Source organism: Anas acuta, chromosome Z, assembly GCF_963932015.1.
Source record: "Anas acuta chromosome Z, bAnaAcu1.1, whole genome shotgun sequence".
Taxonomy (NCBI): Eukaryota; Metazoa; Chordata; class Aves; order Anseriformes; family Anatidae; genus Anas; species Anas acuta.
The window spans coordinates 9174835-9192119 of NC_089017.1; the positions used below are offsets into that span (position 1 = coordinate 9174835).

The following is a 17285-nucleotide window of genomic DNA, read 5'->3' on the forward strand; positions in this document are numbered from 1 at the left end:
CATGATTCCGTGAGACACAGTAGAGGATACTCTTAAGGTTTAAAAAGCAGTAATTCTAAATATAAAAGATTAACCTTACTAAATACAGACACGAAAACATGTATTTGCCCTACGAAAAGTCTGCTGAATTGCAGAGGGGATAATTAGCAGATACACAATATATAGAAAAAGAAAATGTAATAAGTTTTATGTGACATTTACCAACACTTCCATGCTACCAATGCTTTTAATACTATAAAGATGACTGATTTCTAGTATTGTACATTCTAGTATTGTACACAGTTTTGTGTAAATGCTCCATTATGCTCCACTACTGCCTGCAACAATCAAGTTATATAGTAAGGTTATCAGAAAAAGTTAACTGGTAGCTTTATTGCCGCTGAACGGTTGATAAGAGATTTTAAACTGGACTTCAGAATACGCAGTGAATTCAGTGATGAAGCAGTTAATACATTGAAACAGTTAATACAGCCAACCAGCTGACATAATCTGCAACAGAGGAAACAGTAAAGTGTTCAAGTTTCTATGAGTTTAACAGACAGAATTCCTGTGTGAACTACTCCTAAATACTTACCTACACTGAGAAGTGCCTCAATAAATTCTTCGGCAACAACAGGGAGAGGAAGGCGAAATATATCATAAAGAACCTCAAGCAGACCTCTCTGCCAAAAAAAACAAAAACAAAACAGCCAATGTAAAGATTTTAAAATGGTCTTTTTGTTCATTATTTAAAAAAAAGAACTTGAAATTCATTTCTATAAAATTGGTGTCTATTTGGGGGTGTCTTTTTTGGATTACATGCCTTTTTGAATATCTAAGGGAATCTGGATAAGAGAAGTAGGGAAGGCGCTTGCTCAATTAAAGTTGTGCTACACTGCAACTGTGAATCCTACAGAAGCTTAGGCTACTTTGATAACTTTTTTTTTTTTGACCAGTCATTGCTGTGTCCATCAACTTTGACCGCTGGTCAAAGCAAAAAAATGTATGCACTACTGATCTAGTCTGAGTCCATGCAAGTGATGGACTTTCATAATGCCCGCTCTCTGCTTCTATTATCAGCAGACCGGAGACTGTTCAAAGTACGAACAAGGAACTAAAGAACATAAAACCAAGAACAGCTGAAAGCATTTCACAGTACATTAATACATTTTTAATTTCATTTAAATCACAATGCAATTCTAGAGTTAATTCAGTATCTACATAAAATAATGAAAAGGAACTTAAAAACTAAACGAAAAACCTTCATTTACTCCCATATTCTATAATCTATAATTTCACTGCCAAAAATATTTGAGCATATACAAATCTTATATTACTTCCCCATGTCTTTCCCTTTTTGTTCCTCCATTCCCTCCTGTCAGACAGACAGGGTATGCTTTGATGCACACTTCACGGACACAGAAAGAACAAGTAGCTTGTTTAAGATCACACAGAAAATTTATACAAGAATTATAGACTCGAATTTGGGGGCCAAATAAACTTGAGGCTAGTAGTCTCTCAATTGGAGACTGTTTAGACCACTAAATTTTTTAAAAACATAATTTATGTTAAGACATCCAATAGTATACCTATTCCAGTGATAAATATTTACCACATACCCGTATTTCCATATTTGGTATGCAGAGTACCCCAATAAGAGACTGAATCCCAGAATTCCCAGGTTTGCACAGACTGATAATACCTAGAGAAAACATTAAAACCATAATAATCACTCAGACAAGAACAGCATTAGGCATGTTGTTAAATTTAATTTCTAGTTTGACTGCAAGTACACAGACAAAAAGATTTTTCACCTTTGTGTGTCACTACAAAATAATGTTTAACTAAACCAATCATACAACTGTTCCCTCACTAAGAACTATAGCTACTTTTGCCCTTTCTACTGTGAGCAGCATATAAGTTATTCATTTGTGTTGAAGAAATGGCAGAAAAGACAAAATCGCAAATAAAAATTCATTCTTAGAAATGAAACATATATTTAGAACTGAGCACTTTCTGAATCAAAAACTGTATTGTAACCTAACCAATTATTTCATTTAGTTCTTTTTAACCTCTGGTGAATTCTAAACTGTAAGTTTAAGCATAATTGGAATAACACTCCCTATCCATCATTTTAATCATTTTTACACGAATGAGAAGGGCTTATCTTCGTAGTTTTTAACACAATTTTTTTTCATAGAATCTTATAGCCTCTCTCATAATTTGCTCCTTTTATACTGTATTTCACTCAATGAGTTTAATAGTTCAATATTAACAGGGCAAACCCTCAAATTCTTTTAAAATGTTATAGAATACCACCTGAAGCTAATCATTACATTGATTTTTAAGGCTCAATTTAAGGCTCACTGTAAAAGTATCATTGCAACTAATGTATTCCAAGACAATTGCTTCTTCAGTCACTTGACCTGTTCAGGCTTATGGCATTAATTCTAAGTATCTGAATTTTGGAAGATACAGCAACATGAGAGAAACTGAGTTCTGAAACAGAGAAACTCATTCTTAGAATTTTCAAACTTGTCACAAACTCCCCAATCATTTGAGAATATGAGACACTTCGAAGGACACATGGATATTAAATTAAGCTTACTGATTCTTTCAAGACTGTTAAAAAAAATAAATACAAGTAGTCTTAAAATCAGAAAAGTTTTCTATAATTTCTGAACCTTTTCTACGTATAACCTGTAAAGAGCCAATCCAAAATGTTGGTAGGTAGTCATATCATCTGATTAGTTTATTGTGAGACATTGACTTGACTAAAATAATGAGAAATCCCCTGAGGCATTATTCACGTTAGGTACTGTAATGTTACAGGGCAGGGCATAAGACAAAATGAAAAAGCCCACTTTATTTGAGAAATGTTTTCTACATGAAAAAAAAAAATCAAAAAATAGTTCCATACTGGAATTTATCTTCAACTATAACATTTAGTAAAAGCAGGTGCTAATTAAACGTTACTGTTGAAGATTCTTTGTATAAACAAATAAATTCATCATTCACACTGACAGAACTATCTCAAAGACAAATTCTTACAATATGATGCTATTTTCAACATCCTTTCACCGACCAAATAGCAAGTACCACCACCAAAGTAAAGCTGACACGGTATTCTATACTGAAGATAGAGCTGCAGCTTGCTGGCAAAGAAAGCTATGTATATGTCCTCTAATTTCACGATTGGTACCAAAACATACTTTGGTACCATTACAGAAAGTAGTGACAGAAAAACCAAGAGAGAGATTCTGTAGCTAAATAAATCATTCTATTACACTGAAAAGTCCTTGCCAGTTATTCAACTTGAAGAAATCTTACCTGCCCATGAACGAAATGCTGCCACTATCCCCATTTTGCTAGCTAGAAATCGTGCTTCCCTGTCCTCTCTGTCATAAAACAGATCACAATACACAGTTAATTACTGTAAAATAGTGTTATTAATACACCAAATAAAAAATAGTTAAGAAATTTTTGTATGGGACACAAAATCAGGAATAAGAAAAATCTTATGCCTATTTTTGTGTATATATATATATATATTATTATATATATATATGCAATATGCGCACACAAAGACTGGAGTTTTTAAGCATTGATACGTTCTCTTTTCAGTGGAGTTTCTACAGCAGGAGGCTCACAAAACAGCTATATTTGACCAATCAGATCAATCACTCTGAAGACTACAGTAGGGGCCTAAGGATTTGGGCACTGATTCAGTTACACTGACCTAAGCATCTATTGCCATTTGATGATTACAAAACAGGAAAAACCTAAACCCATTAAGTCAATAGAGATGAGGTCCCTATTCCCCGTTAAGTCAATAGAGATGAGGTCCCTATTCCAAGTTCCTACACAAAGAAGTTGTCAGATATGAGACCAGTTATATACTCAGGGCATTATCAAGTCAGTTCAGAAATTCCCAAGGATGAAAGCTACAGTACTTGGACAGCCAGTTCCAATGCTTAACTAGCCTCACAGAAATTTGTTTTTTTTATATCAAGTTGGAACTTTTTTTCCTTATTTTTCCCTGCCATTTCATGCCCTCACACCATGCACCAACATGAAGGGTCAGACTATGTCTATAAAATCTCTGCAGGGTATTAGACCCAAAACTTGATGCAGTGGTTTACATGAGTTTCAGCACGGAAAATAAAAGACAAAAACCACATCCCCCTGGATGTCAGGGATGCCCTTGATTCTATCAGTTATTCCCCCAGTTTGTTATCATCTATAAAATTTACAAGATACTATCCTATCCTCCAGGTTATTCATGAAGACATTAAACAGCATAGCCTTCAGGCTAAAACCCTACGGTACTCCACTTTTAACTGGATCTCACTTAGTACAATGCCTTAATTACTACCCTCTGAATCTGACTGAACTAACTAGCACTAATATACTCCCATTTGGGATATTTAAAGCAAAGGAATCTATACCTGAAGAAAGTTGGTTGCTTATACCTAAATATGAATTGAAAGAAATGTAATGGGGGAGGGAAGAAGAGTAAACCTAATTTCCCTTTTAAATCTTAAATTCCTAACAATGTTTTAGGAAGTTACATTCTAAACAGCTATTGTGTTCAGCTTCCTATAGTTTAGTGTTAGTTCATTACTGTTATTTTGTCACTTTGGAAAGAAGAATAGTTTAATTATAGTTATGTGAACACAACTAGTAGCACAACTAACAGCAGTAACACTTACTTGAGCTGTCCTTCTGCTGTGTCTGGATTATGCCTGTAGTGAAAATCTGTGTAAGGAGCTAAAATTCGCTAAACAAAAAAAAAAAGACATGCATTACTTTCAGATAAGAATACAGTTAATGGGTTTTGCCCTTTAATCAGTCCCACTCCGATTTGTTATGTTATTTCTTCTTCATAAATCATTAAGCTGTTAGTCTGAAATGTTGCATTTTAAGTATTTGGCATCAACACATTGTGAAATCTGAAGCAAAAATTAAACATTTTCATCAGCAATACAATGTTTAATTTCTGTCACTAAATAAGTAAAACTGAACCCACCTCTAATTCTACATCTGCTCGCACATATTGTCGGGTCTTTGGATGATTAATGAGGTGTAAAACTGTAGTTATCAGAGCCTCATTTATTCGGCTTAGCTGACAATCAATCACATTTTTCAAGATGGTACTTAAACCACCCCGAAGAGCCACCACCTCAGGATTCTGAAGTGCTAAATGACAAAAAAAAATGTAACTTCAATGAGTGATATGAAAGAAAGAAAACATTTCAAGATTTTCAGTATGGAAAAATACAAAGCTGAAAATACTTAAAATCAGCACCAACAAAGGGATTTAGTATAGCTCACTGTTCAAGTAACTTCTACATGGACACATACTGATTTTCAGAAGACAGCTAATCACAGTATCCTTTGTAAAAGAAAAAAAAATTAGTTCTCTGAACACTGGTACATTTGATTGCACTTCATGTATGGAGTTCTCATGACATTCAATCCATTCATTTTTAGAAACATCAGCTGTAGCAAGGAAGTATTAAGATAACACAAAAATTGGCAAGTATTGAAGTACAGCACAGTACTTGAAACCTTCAGGTACTTAACATTTTTAGTTTAAGTTAACATGATTTTGTTTTACATCAACCTAATGACTAAGTTTATGAAACATTTAGAACTCCTAACATCTGATTCAATACTTACTAAACAAATTCCATTTATTATATGAAAATTCTAATATAAACCTCCCAGAAGAAAAATCCTAAAAAAAACTGAGGACACCCATATAAGGTTTTCTTAATTAGATTCCAGTTGTCTTACCTAGTTCACAGATAATGGCTATACATGCTCGAACCATTCTGTCTCTTTCTTGAAGACCATCATTTCCAACTGCTATCAAAGAATTAGTAATAGAGCTGGGGAACAATGAAGCATTCACAGTGATCATCTGCCAAAAAAGAAAGAAAAACTGGTTTCTTTATAATTCTCTAAATATACTCACAGATTCACCATCCTTTTGTTTCCTAGATAACACCAGACAAATCATTTTATAAATTAACTTGGCTATATCCTGAGAATACTAAAACTATTTCTATTGCTCTTGAAACTGTTAATTTAACATTATCTTCCTGCTTCTGTTTTTTATGTTTTAATTTTGTTACTTACTAAGATAAAATAAAGATGACTACTGCAGACAGAACCATTACTGCCTTTTTCACATCTTTTCCAAGAATTTCTTTATCAACAGAGAACTCTATCCACTGTCAAAAAGTAATCTACACACTCTTCTAAAAGACTAATTTATACTGTGCCAAATTCCTCAGTATCTATTCAACTTTAATTAAACTTGGCTTAATTAGCCAAGACTGAAATCTCATGTTTTACAGGGACTTTCGTGAGGGTAGAGACAGTCACAGACTACAAAAAAGAATAGTCTAAACTAAAGCTGCTGCTACCTTATTTGGATTCACCCCGAATAAGCAAGACTCTATGAACACGAGGAACAAAAACAACTAACTCCCCAACACAGATAAGGGTTTGAATACAAAGACTAAGTAGGTATTTCCTCACATTTCTCAGTTTGATAAAATTAAATATGCATGTCTCCTCCATACTATGGAACATGAACATTTACTGAAGTTAAACAGATATATTACTAAGGGGAAATACTTTTTTTTTTATCTGACTGTTTTGAAAGAGAACAACATAATGTTATTGCCTATCCAACCACATCACATTTTCTACTAATAAAAAATTAAGATGTCAAAAAAAATGCTCCATCAAACATCTAAGCACATTTGCAAGCAAGTTTCCTAAAGATTTTATTTAATATCATTTAATTTCCAACAAAACTAGGCTTATCTGCATTACTTTCCCAAAACTGATTTGTGTTACATTCATTTTACAGCTCCCTTAGATGTCTTGCAGACATGTGCTCAGCCAAAGGAGATTGAACATTGCAAAGAAGGAGGAACGTTTAAGTGAGAAGAGACAAACCATTATGACAAATATTTGAACACTTTAACAAGTTTATTTTTAAGACATGTTTTTGAGAAACTTCTTGTCAAATATAATGTTGTTACCCACAAAACAGGAAGCCTTAAGATAGGGCTCTAAGAAAACCCATACTCTTCCCCACCCACACAGTCTTTCATTTTTACAACAGCAAAAAGTATTAAAGAAGAAGAATTAGCAATAGAATGGGTGTACTAATTTACTTTTTCTACTGACATTAACATGTAATTAGCTTGTGTCCACAAGCAGTATCTTAAAGATGTTTTATTATGGGAGAGCTTTTAGGTTTTAAGAGATGGAGAAAGATTTTGTTTTATACTCAATTTCAAGTACTTCAGTAAACACAATTATTGGATTTGTTTTCATTCTGCTCTATAGACTTAAATACAATTTTAAAGACAAAGTAAAGAGATGCAAGGTGAACTATAAGCACGTATGATGAAGTCTGTAACAAAGATTGTGAAGTCTTTGAAGATCCATTAATAAAAAAGAATAGAAGGAAGGTGGTTCATATATCTCACCCTCACTTCTGCTTCAAAAATAAAACAACCTGCCTCTTAAATTATTTTAAAAGATGGACAGTTTGATGATGACTACTATTAGATAGAGAAATGCATCTTGAAGTAACTTCATATCACGGTTCTCATGGCTGAAGACACTTAAGTTACTAAGCTCTCACTAAGAAACACCGCTGACAGGACAAAACGTTACCAACAGAAGTACAGTTGAAAAGAGAACATAAGCACTCAAAGCCCTCAAAAAAAATAATCAGAAACCAAATTTTAAAAGTTTAAAGTTGTTTTTCTTCTCTCTTGTTCACTACCTTAACCTGCACTTTAAGAACATATTTATAATTTTTTGATTATGAGAAAACAGGACCAGAATTTTACATTTTGCTGTTCTTCGTTATGAAAAGGATATGAAAAAATAAATGATTTAAAATTCTGTATCTGTACTATTCTCAAGCATTTTTGCTACCAAATTGAAGAATTGTGTGTAGAATTTAGAATGGAAAAGCATGGTTCTGAAATGCTGACAAGACCCAGTTCAGATCTTCAACAGCTCACCAGGTAACAGCATATTCTGTGTAAATTAATTAATTCTGCCTGTTTGTAATATTTGCAGTTCATTCTCCTCTCCTATACCTTTACACAATCTTTTAGGGATCCTGGTGTCAAACAACCAAGTGTGAGCCGAATAAAAACAATTCATCATAAACATGTTTCCATTCCATCTTCAGATTGAAGTTGTTACATCCTGACACTGAAGCTCTCTTTAAACCAGATTAAGAAAGAACGTGTATAAATGGATACTTCCTGAAGTACCTCTGCAACTTACACAGATGATCCATTTTTTTGCCCTTTTTTTTTAAGCTTTAAAACTTTTAACAATTGTGCCAAACAAGCATATTGTCTCTTCTGAAAGAGAAAAGAAATTGCATATCAAGGCTCCATATTTTCAACCTAAACATATATGTATGTATACATACACACAAATTAATTAACACTATGATCCTTGGTAACAACTTCCAAATAATTCAAGCCTTCCCTGAGTCTTTTTTTTTTTTTATGGTGTTCAGTAGAAGAATGAGCAAGACAAACAACAGCAACAATAGAAAAGTCCAGTACAAAGGCATAGTACTACACTACCTAAGAAAATAGCTTCAGTAGCTGTAATATGCTAGTCTCTCAGGGATCAGCTTACAGTATCCTGCAAAGACTAAGTATGCTTTATCATGTAACTGAGAAAACAATGGATAGCATTAACCTCTAAGGATAAAGCAGTAAGGCCAGAAGCATTACTTGATCTGATTATCCCAACAATAGCAATTTGCCTTATTTCTTAAGTGGCAGAAAGATCTTGAATTCTTCATTCATAGATACTTAAAGATGTTACAAAATCAAGTTAAATCATAAGAAGAAACTTAATACCTTTATAACCCTTGCAGTCATCATTTGATGAATTGTTTCCAAATCTTACTCAGTTTTATGTCCATCAAAATAAAAACCAGGAGATTTTGTAAACCACTCAAGATTCTCAGTCATAACAGATTAAAATCAAAATAACTCAGCACTTTTTTTTTTTTTAAATTAACAGCTATAGTTTCTTCTCACATGATAAAACGAGAGGCTGTGAAAAAGATCTACTAGTGGAGAAAACCTGGAGTCAACACAGCTGACTACCAGAGCTGATAAAACCACATATACTTAGATTTTACCTTTCTGACTAATCGAAGTGCTTGTGTTCTTTCTACTTCATTACTCTGCTGTATGTCAATGCACCTAAAATAAGTTAAAAAACATTTTTGTTTATATCAAAAGCAACTTTAATCTTTTCTCTTAATATCTCACATTAATAATATTCCTACAACTGAATAAACAGAAGATAAATTATTATGAATGATTGTTTAAAAGTCTGCTTTTCAGTAAACATATTCATGGTTAGACAATTAGTTCCAGTTTATATTATTTATAGTTATCCTCATTACAAGTAAATCACTAGAATGCTCTCGAACATACAATAACAAAGCATAACAGTTTCAACAATTCTGAGCTAGCTGCATGTGTCATTCCAAATAAGACTAAACAAAAGCATTTGTAATATTTCAATTTTTTCTATATGCTTTCAGAAAAATCCCTTTGCCAAGAAAATTTATCACCACACTAAAATTGAGCATCTGTGTATATATGAAAACAAACACATACATATCTGAACATTAAATCAGGTAATTTTAACAAAGGAAGCTTTTAACAAAGGAAGCACTATAAATGATAAGTAGATCTAGTCACCACACTGGCCTTATTATCTCATTGTTAGTTTGCCCTTTGGTATCTTTATGTTGGGTCATGGTTTATACTTAGATTATAAATTCTTGGGCTTGAACTACTTTTTTGTCCTGACTTTGTACTAGAGGCCCTAAAGCAGTATGATGATGTTAAGAATTGGAACAAATCTCACAAAACTAGAGACATGAAAATTACTATGTTTTCAATTTGCTAATAATACTGTGGAATAATTTACAATTAATGGCATTTATGATACAAAAACGTTTTCAATGTGTCTAATTTTTTAGATTATTCTTAGGATATCATGTACTAGGATGGCATTTTATTTGGATTAGCTGGTGTGATGTATTATCCAAGTTTTTAAAGAAGTACATTATTCACACTGAAAAAAAAACAGACTTTTATAAAAGTATATGTGAAGAATGTAAGAGGATACAAAACCATGTTTTCTCACCTCTCTCAACAGAAAAAAAGTAAGTACAATTTTACAATTTATGACAAGAAGGGAAAATTACCTTGCTATCAAGTAATCCACTTTCAACTTTAGCACCTTCTGGAGAATACTGGAGTCTCGAATGAGATAGCGGAGGGCTCGCAATCCTGCTGCTCGCACCTCTTTTGCTTCATTTAGTAAAGCTAACCGCAGACTACAATGAAAAAAACAAAGGGAGCAAACAATTATATAGCAGCAGGTATACTTCACCGTCTGAGATGCAGATACTACCAGCTTGTTTAAAATAAGTCAGATTTTTGAATAGAAATACCCTAAATTAATTTTGAGATATTCACCTGTACGGTCTAGAAGACAAACCCTCACCTTGCCAGCAGATGTAGACAATATATTAATCAGAACAAAGATTTTTTTTGTTGTTTTAAAACAGTCTGTATACCCCTGAAACAAAATATGACCAAGACCTGCATATGACTTGTTATTTGATGAAACAGTTGAGCACAATATTAGTCCTGAAAAAGTATTCCAGATTAGTTAAAATTTTCAGAAAGTTTAACAAATAGAATGCACTTCCTACTCTGCTGCACTGTTAATCCATATGCATGGATCTTCAGAATAATGTCTAGACATCTGAGACAAAACTCATCCCTGCCTATGGCAGGGGTGTTGGAATTAGATGATCTTTGAGGTCCCTTCCAACCCAAGCTATTCCATCCTATGAAATTTGAACCTTAACTATTACATGCATTGCTCTCTAAAGATATTATGACATCAGTATGCTTACATGAAATACGAATGTCAATGCAAAATACCTAACTTAAGCAGTGCTACATAGCATAGATTTCTACAAATTTCATTTCAAAATATAATTGACATATACTTCTCTTTAGACAGATTTTGAAAGTGTTTTGCTTGCACACCAACGAGCTCTCCCAAATCCAACATGATAATTTAATTCCTAAATCCGCCAGCAAGGTTTAAAAAAAAAAAGAAAAGGAAAATATGAAAAAACAAGATCTTGAAGACCTCCAAAAATAGAGTTTGAAAGTGTTAAGTGACACTGTCCTTCTGAAGTTCCTCAAAAGATTTTCCCGTCTTCCTTAAATACAAAGGAAGAAAAAACTCTTAGCCATATATTTTAGGAGCATTGTTTCAGTAGACATCTGAGAATGTAAACACTGTAGCTAGTGAGACTGAATTTCAACCTATACAAATAGATTTTTCTTTTGTTTTTATTCAAAGACAGTCATGCATGGTAATAAACTATTCCAAGACCAAGATCTTCTGAATCTTTCTGAAGATGAGTTAGTCAGTCCATGTAAGAGTCACTATAAAAGGAATCTACTTCTAGATGATGTCTAGACCAAGAAGAAAGGCTGCAATACTATAAGCAAATACAGATAAACTGATTTTTGCTTTCAGCACTGAGGAAGACCATCAATATTGTAATATCAGATATGATGCTTCATATAAAAAAAATAAGCTGAACTAGTAGAAAAACATGACGTTAGGAAAACTTCCTTTACAAATGCTGAACTACAGAAGTTATTTCCAAGTCCTTCAGGAAAAGCAGACAAAAGGAAAGATAAGTAACCCTTCATCTGCTTTGAGCAGATAACAGGTATTCTTTAGCTCATGAATCATAGTTTGTTTCTAGTGTTGCAGACTGGTAGAGATGGAAGTCAGAGATGAGTGTAAGACTTACTTCTTCTCAACAGTATTTTTCTGTTTGCACTTCTACCTCACAATTTGTAATTGGTTTGGATATTCCAGTTTAAGACACTTCCGTGGAGATTCTAAGACAGAAGGTACCAATTTTCCATGAAAACAATGATGTGGCTATCATATTTCTTATTAGGACAGCCAAATACAGCATCTGGATTCCCCCCTCCTCCCCCACCATCAAGAAAAGTTCATTTACTTTTATATTTGAGAGGAAAACATTTTTTGAATAGCAGAGCAAACAATCTTTAGACAAAGATAGGCATGTGTGTTTGTACACATGGACATAGGTTCTGGCTTCTCAGGCAGAACTCCACAAGCAGAAAGTTCTTAAAAATGAATCACATCACAGAAAGAATAAAGCGATTAAAAGACAGAAGTATGAGACAAACAAATGTTTTCTTCATATTAAGTCATTGTTTTGGAGATGTGTATAGAGATTCCTATCCTGAAGTCTTTTTTAATATATTAAATATCAGACTAAGAAGTGAAAATAGTGGAAGAATTGAGGAAACCCATCATCAGTATTATCACTGGCCCACCAAGCTTCGCATCTAAGAGTCTGGAAAGTACATTAATATGAACTATCTTCATATATTTGCTAGCATTTGAACAAAAAGGATTCCGAAGCTCATCCAGATGACTGTTTATCAGATATTCTTTTAAAGGAATACTAACTACATGAAGCAACCAGAATAGTTTATGTGAACTATATTCTGCTAATCTTTTGAAAGAGTTGGAAAGAGTTATTACAACAGCATACTAAAAAGGAAACACCTTCTTAACATAGTAATAACCCAAAACTTTCACATAAGGTGTTGCTGAGGATTGTATTAAAGGATATAAAGATGTTACAGGGTGATGAAAAGTAGTCACACAAATCGAAATCTGAGAAGATGAATGCAAAGAGCAGAGATGAATGAATGGAAGATTTTTATCCTGAAAAGTTTTATCCTGATTTTTATCCATTGAAGTATCAGGTTCACAATCTCCTTTGTTAGACAGTACTTAATATAAAATTTGTAAATTGAAAAAAAGGATGGGGGGAGGTTACAGAGGACGTTAGGATAGGGCTATAAGAATCTTCAAGGGAATTAAAAAATTATGCCTATGCAAAACTGACAATATGAAGAAAACTGAAGATTGTTAAATGTGAGTTAATACACAGAATTCTAGAACATCCACCAGATCTAGAAAATGATTTTGATCTGTCCACTGTGTGCATCTGTCTGAAAGCTGAAAATATATTATGATGCAAGAAAAACAGTAAACTTGTCCAAGTATTTTCAGTGTCACTACAAAAATGAGAAGCATCACCTAAGACAGCATTAGGGCTGAAAACTTTAATACTGATAAAAATCTGGAAAAACTAACAATGGATGGAATTAGAAATAATATTCACTAACTACTAGGTACTACAGGAACCTACTACTACAGGCTCATTCTTAAGCTTTTCTCTTAAATCATCTCATCTACTCTCTACAGTAAGATAATGCTTTTTACAGATCTCTGATCCAGTCAGATACTTGTATATATTGTGAATTTTGTATGGGTAAAGCTTCCTGGCACATTACTAAGAGACCTCAAAAGGTTCTGAGGCCTACCAACACTCCATTTTCTTCATTGCTCAAAGCTTCCTCTCTGCTGTCAATGGTATGGTGCTCTGGGAACCGGCAAAACCAATCTACACTGGGAATGACAATAAAATGTGTCACTATTATCTCCAGCTGCTGGCAAGAAGAAACTATGATCAGGTACCTGGAGTAAAAAAAGAATGAGTTCCAAAAAACAGACCTTTTAACTCAAAAATAATTGCAATTACTGCAGACTAGTATATCAGAAAAGTATAGACTACAACTGTTTTTAGTTTGGTTAAATTGTCCATCAAGGTTACTGACTCCAAAACCCAGAACTTCATATGAAAATTGTAATTCTTCTTGAAATCACTGATAGTGTAATGCTTTGAAGTTAACAATTCATACTCTAAATAAAGAAATTTGCACACTGTTTCCTGCATCCAAATAGCTGTTCTCATCTTCAAAGAAAAACAAGTTTATTCTGTACTACAAGATTTGTATATGAAAATCTAGGATGTTAAGAAAATCAGAAGAGCGAATTATAAAATTATACATTATTTCCAAAGGAATATAAATATATATATATATATATATATACACACACACACACACTTAGCCTAACTCAAGGTCGCTTCCTAAAATAATTTAAAAATTCAGCACTTGCAAATTTCTCAGAATAGATCTAAGCTATGTAGCAAAATAAACCACAAACAGAATATTGAAATATTAAAACATTAAATACTATTTTATTTTATTTTTCTACCAGCAAAGCTGAGCCTAAGGGCCAATTTACTTATGTCTTCACATAAGTTCTGGGAACAGTCATGTAGTTCTTTTGACTGTCAGAAATTGAGACAAAATATAGAAAATATAGGAAAATTCCATTTGAAAGCATATACATCATGTTTTAGGAGAAAGGAAAGCAGTCCCACAAATCATACACACACGCAGAAACTAACAAAAAGTTTATCTTTAAATCTTAGTTCTACTACATTAATAGTATGCTCCAAATTGTATGAAAAATGTTCTCTTAAGCAAGTCCTTTCTGCAAGTACTAAGATGTTTTATTTCTTTACATTTCTGAGAAAACGTAATAGAGAAATCTACACTTTCATTTGGACTTTTTTCCCCCCTCGTTCTGAAAGCGTATAATGTATTTCTGATTTTACTCATTAAAGTATTTGCAAGGCATACATTTGCATTATGACATTTTAAACATACTGGAAATACAAATTTCTAGTTTCAAAAGTACAAATAAAATTGATTTAATTGTACCTAGAACAATGAAAGTACCCTACTATTACCAAAGTACCTTAAGTATTATTCTAGCGTTCCTTATTACTTACCATATTATGATGCTGTCATACGTAAAACCTAGCTTTTCTTCTGCATGGCCAGTATTACAAAGAAGCTGAAAATAAAAGAAGGAATCTATTATTAATAACTCTTTAACAATTACTATTTAAAACCTAAGGTATTTGGTAATGTTTCTGAAGTAACACAAGGAATTTCATTCATTGCAAGGGGAGGGAAGTGTACCAACTTCAGATTTCCCTGAAAAATTTTACTGACAGATTCAGTTCCTGCATACATACCAGACACACAAGCCTTTGGCCTCTCTTAGTAGATAGGCAGTTGTGCAAGTTCCTAAATTGCCTACTAGTCAATTTTTCAACTATTTTCACAAGCTATGCTTCAGATTGCTCTTTTTGCTGCCTTTAGACTCTTTTTGGAAAAAGCACTGGTTAGGCAATTGGTAGCCTCAGCAGACAAAGGAGACTAAAGTCAAAGCACATAAAACACTTGCATTCAAAAATACAATTTGAGTGACAATTTTGAAGTAAAGCTAGACACTGACGGTCCACTGCCATGTTTCATTCACCACAGCAGCAGAGGCATAGAAAAAAACTGAGAAGTAGTTGCAAATGGTAAGGGTCCCATAGCTGCTATTTACCCTAACCTCTCATCCATTCCACAGGATTTTTTTTTGGTACTTCTGAAAAAATCATTGCAAAGTTTGAGTTTATACCCATAAGCTATATCAATTTCTGAACACTTCAGCCTCATCTGTCAGTTTTGAGCACAAAACTGCAGACTTTTTTTTTTTTTTTTTTTTTTTTTTTTTTAAGTCCACCGCCAATTTCAAAAGGAGCAATCTACTGCTTGCCATGTTTTAACCTCTCAAGAAAAGAACAATAGTCTCTTCTTTAAGAAGTACTGGTATTGTTCTCTTTTACAATGGTGGCAAAGATCCTAGTCTTCTCATTTACCTAAAATAATAAAATAATTTAGTATTAGATCCAAATGCCAAAGTACTTGGACAAAGCACTTCCAAGAACTCAAGTGACTGATTGCAACAGATTTGCATTATGTCCTCTCCTTTGGAAACACGTATGCATTCAAATCTAAGCCACCGCAGTATCAACAGTTTGTCCTCAGTGAGAAGCTCAGTGTTCGTACAACTAGTGAATACTACTGGTCTGAAGTTAATAACATTTATCAAACACTATGCTCATTTATTATTAAACCCATTGGATTAGCATGATGGTTCAAATTCAAACTGCATTTTGGTTTATGCTCAATCAGAACAAATTCTTCCAAAGATGACATTTTAGGAAATTCTTTTTTATACTGATTATGCTGAAATCAAAAGTTATCAGTGAAAGATTATTTGAGCCAAATATGGAGATGATCCAGGCCAATCCAATAATCTAGAATTAACTGAAATATTTTTGATTTTCCATTTTTCTTAGCAGTGGCTATACACAGAGAAGATTATAAAACAAAGAAAGTTATTACATAACCCATTTTACCTGAGAACCACATAAGTTGGAAGAGATCTCCCACATCATCAAGTCCAACTGTTAAAACTAGCACTCACTGCCAAGTCTACCAATAAACCATGTCCCTAAGCACCACATCTACATGTCTTTTCAATACCTCCAGGTATAGCAACACAACTACTTCCCCAGCGGCCTGTTCCAGTGCCTCCCAAGCCTTTCAATTAAGACTTTTTTTTTCTTCTTCAAATATCCAAAACTCCCCTGGTGCAACTTGAGGCCTTTTCTCTCGTCCTGTTACTTGCTGCTTGGGAAAAGAGACCGATCCCCATCCTGCTACAGCCTCCTTTGAGTTAGTTGTAGAGAGTGAGCCTGAGCCTCCTGTCCTCCAGGACAAACAACTCCAGTTCCCTCAGCCACTCCTCGTAAGACTTGTTCTCTAGACCCTTCACCAGCTTCATTGCCCTTCTCTGGGCACACTCCAGCACCTCGGTGTCCCTCCTGTAACGAGGGGCCCAAAACTGAACTCAGTGCTCGAGGTGCGGCCTCACCAGAGCCAAGTACATGGGGACGATCACTTCCCAAGTCCTGCTGACCACACTATTTCTGATCCAAACTAGGATGCTGTTGGCCTTCTTGGCCACCTGAGCACACTGCTGGCTCATAGTCAGTCAGTTATTGACCAATACCTTCACCTCCCTTTCCGCCGGGCAGCTTCCCAGCCAAAACGAAACTAGGCAATCATGTGCATTAACTAGTCATGACAGTATGTCATATCCTACAATCAGTCTATTTTTGCCATGTTGTTGGTCTGCCTAAGGCCACCACTGCTGCTTTAGCATTTCTATTGACATCTTATGAACTGTAAAAATTGGCTGGCAGAGTGTAAGCAAAATAGTGTGAGAAGACAGTGAGTAAAAACACTTTTGTTCAGTTTCAGACAGGCTCATCAACAGTTGTTTAGGCTTGTCATTTATACATCTAACCTCACCCCATC

The 17285-nt window shown here is 34.0% G+C and overlaps 1 protein-coding gene across 2 annotated transcripts in view; it reads right to left on the minus strand.

Moving 5' to 3' along the window:
* RICTOR (RPTOR independent companion of MTOR complex 2) overlaps positions 1-17285 on the minus strand; it is a 77658-nt gene that overhangs the window by 36276 nt on the left and 24097 nt on the right. For both annotated transcript variants that reach the window (XM_068667884.1, XM_068667885.1), the window contains exons 4-12: positions 14855-14919; positions 10274-10405; positions 9191-9254; positions 5779-5905; positions 5009-5178; positions 4692-4759; positions 3310-3377; positions 1599-1681; positions 575-662 (exon numbers count right to left, since the gene is read on the minus strand). In XM_068667884.1, the coding sequence (XP_068523985.1) occupies positions 575-662; positions 1599-1681; positions 3310-3377; positions 4692-4759; positions 5009-5178; positions 5779-5905; positions 9191-9254; positions 10274-10405; positions 14855-14919 (865 nt within the window). The remainder of the gene's footprint in view (positions 1-574; positions 663-1598; positions 1682-3309; positions 3378-4691; positions 4760-5008; positions 5179-5778; positions 5906-9190; positions 9255-10273; positions 10406-14854; positions 14920-17285) is intronic.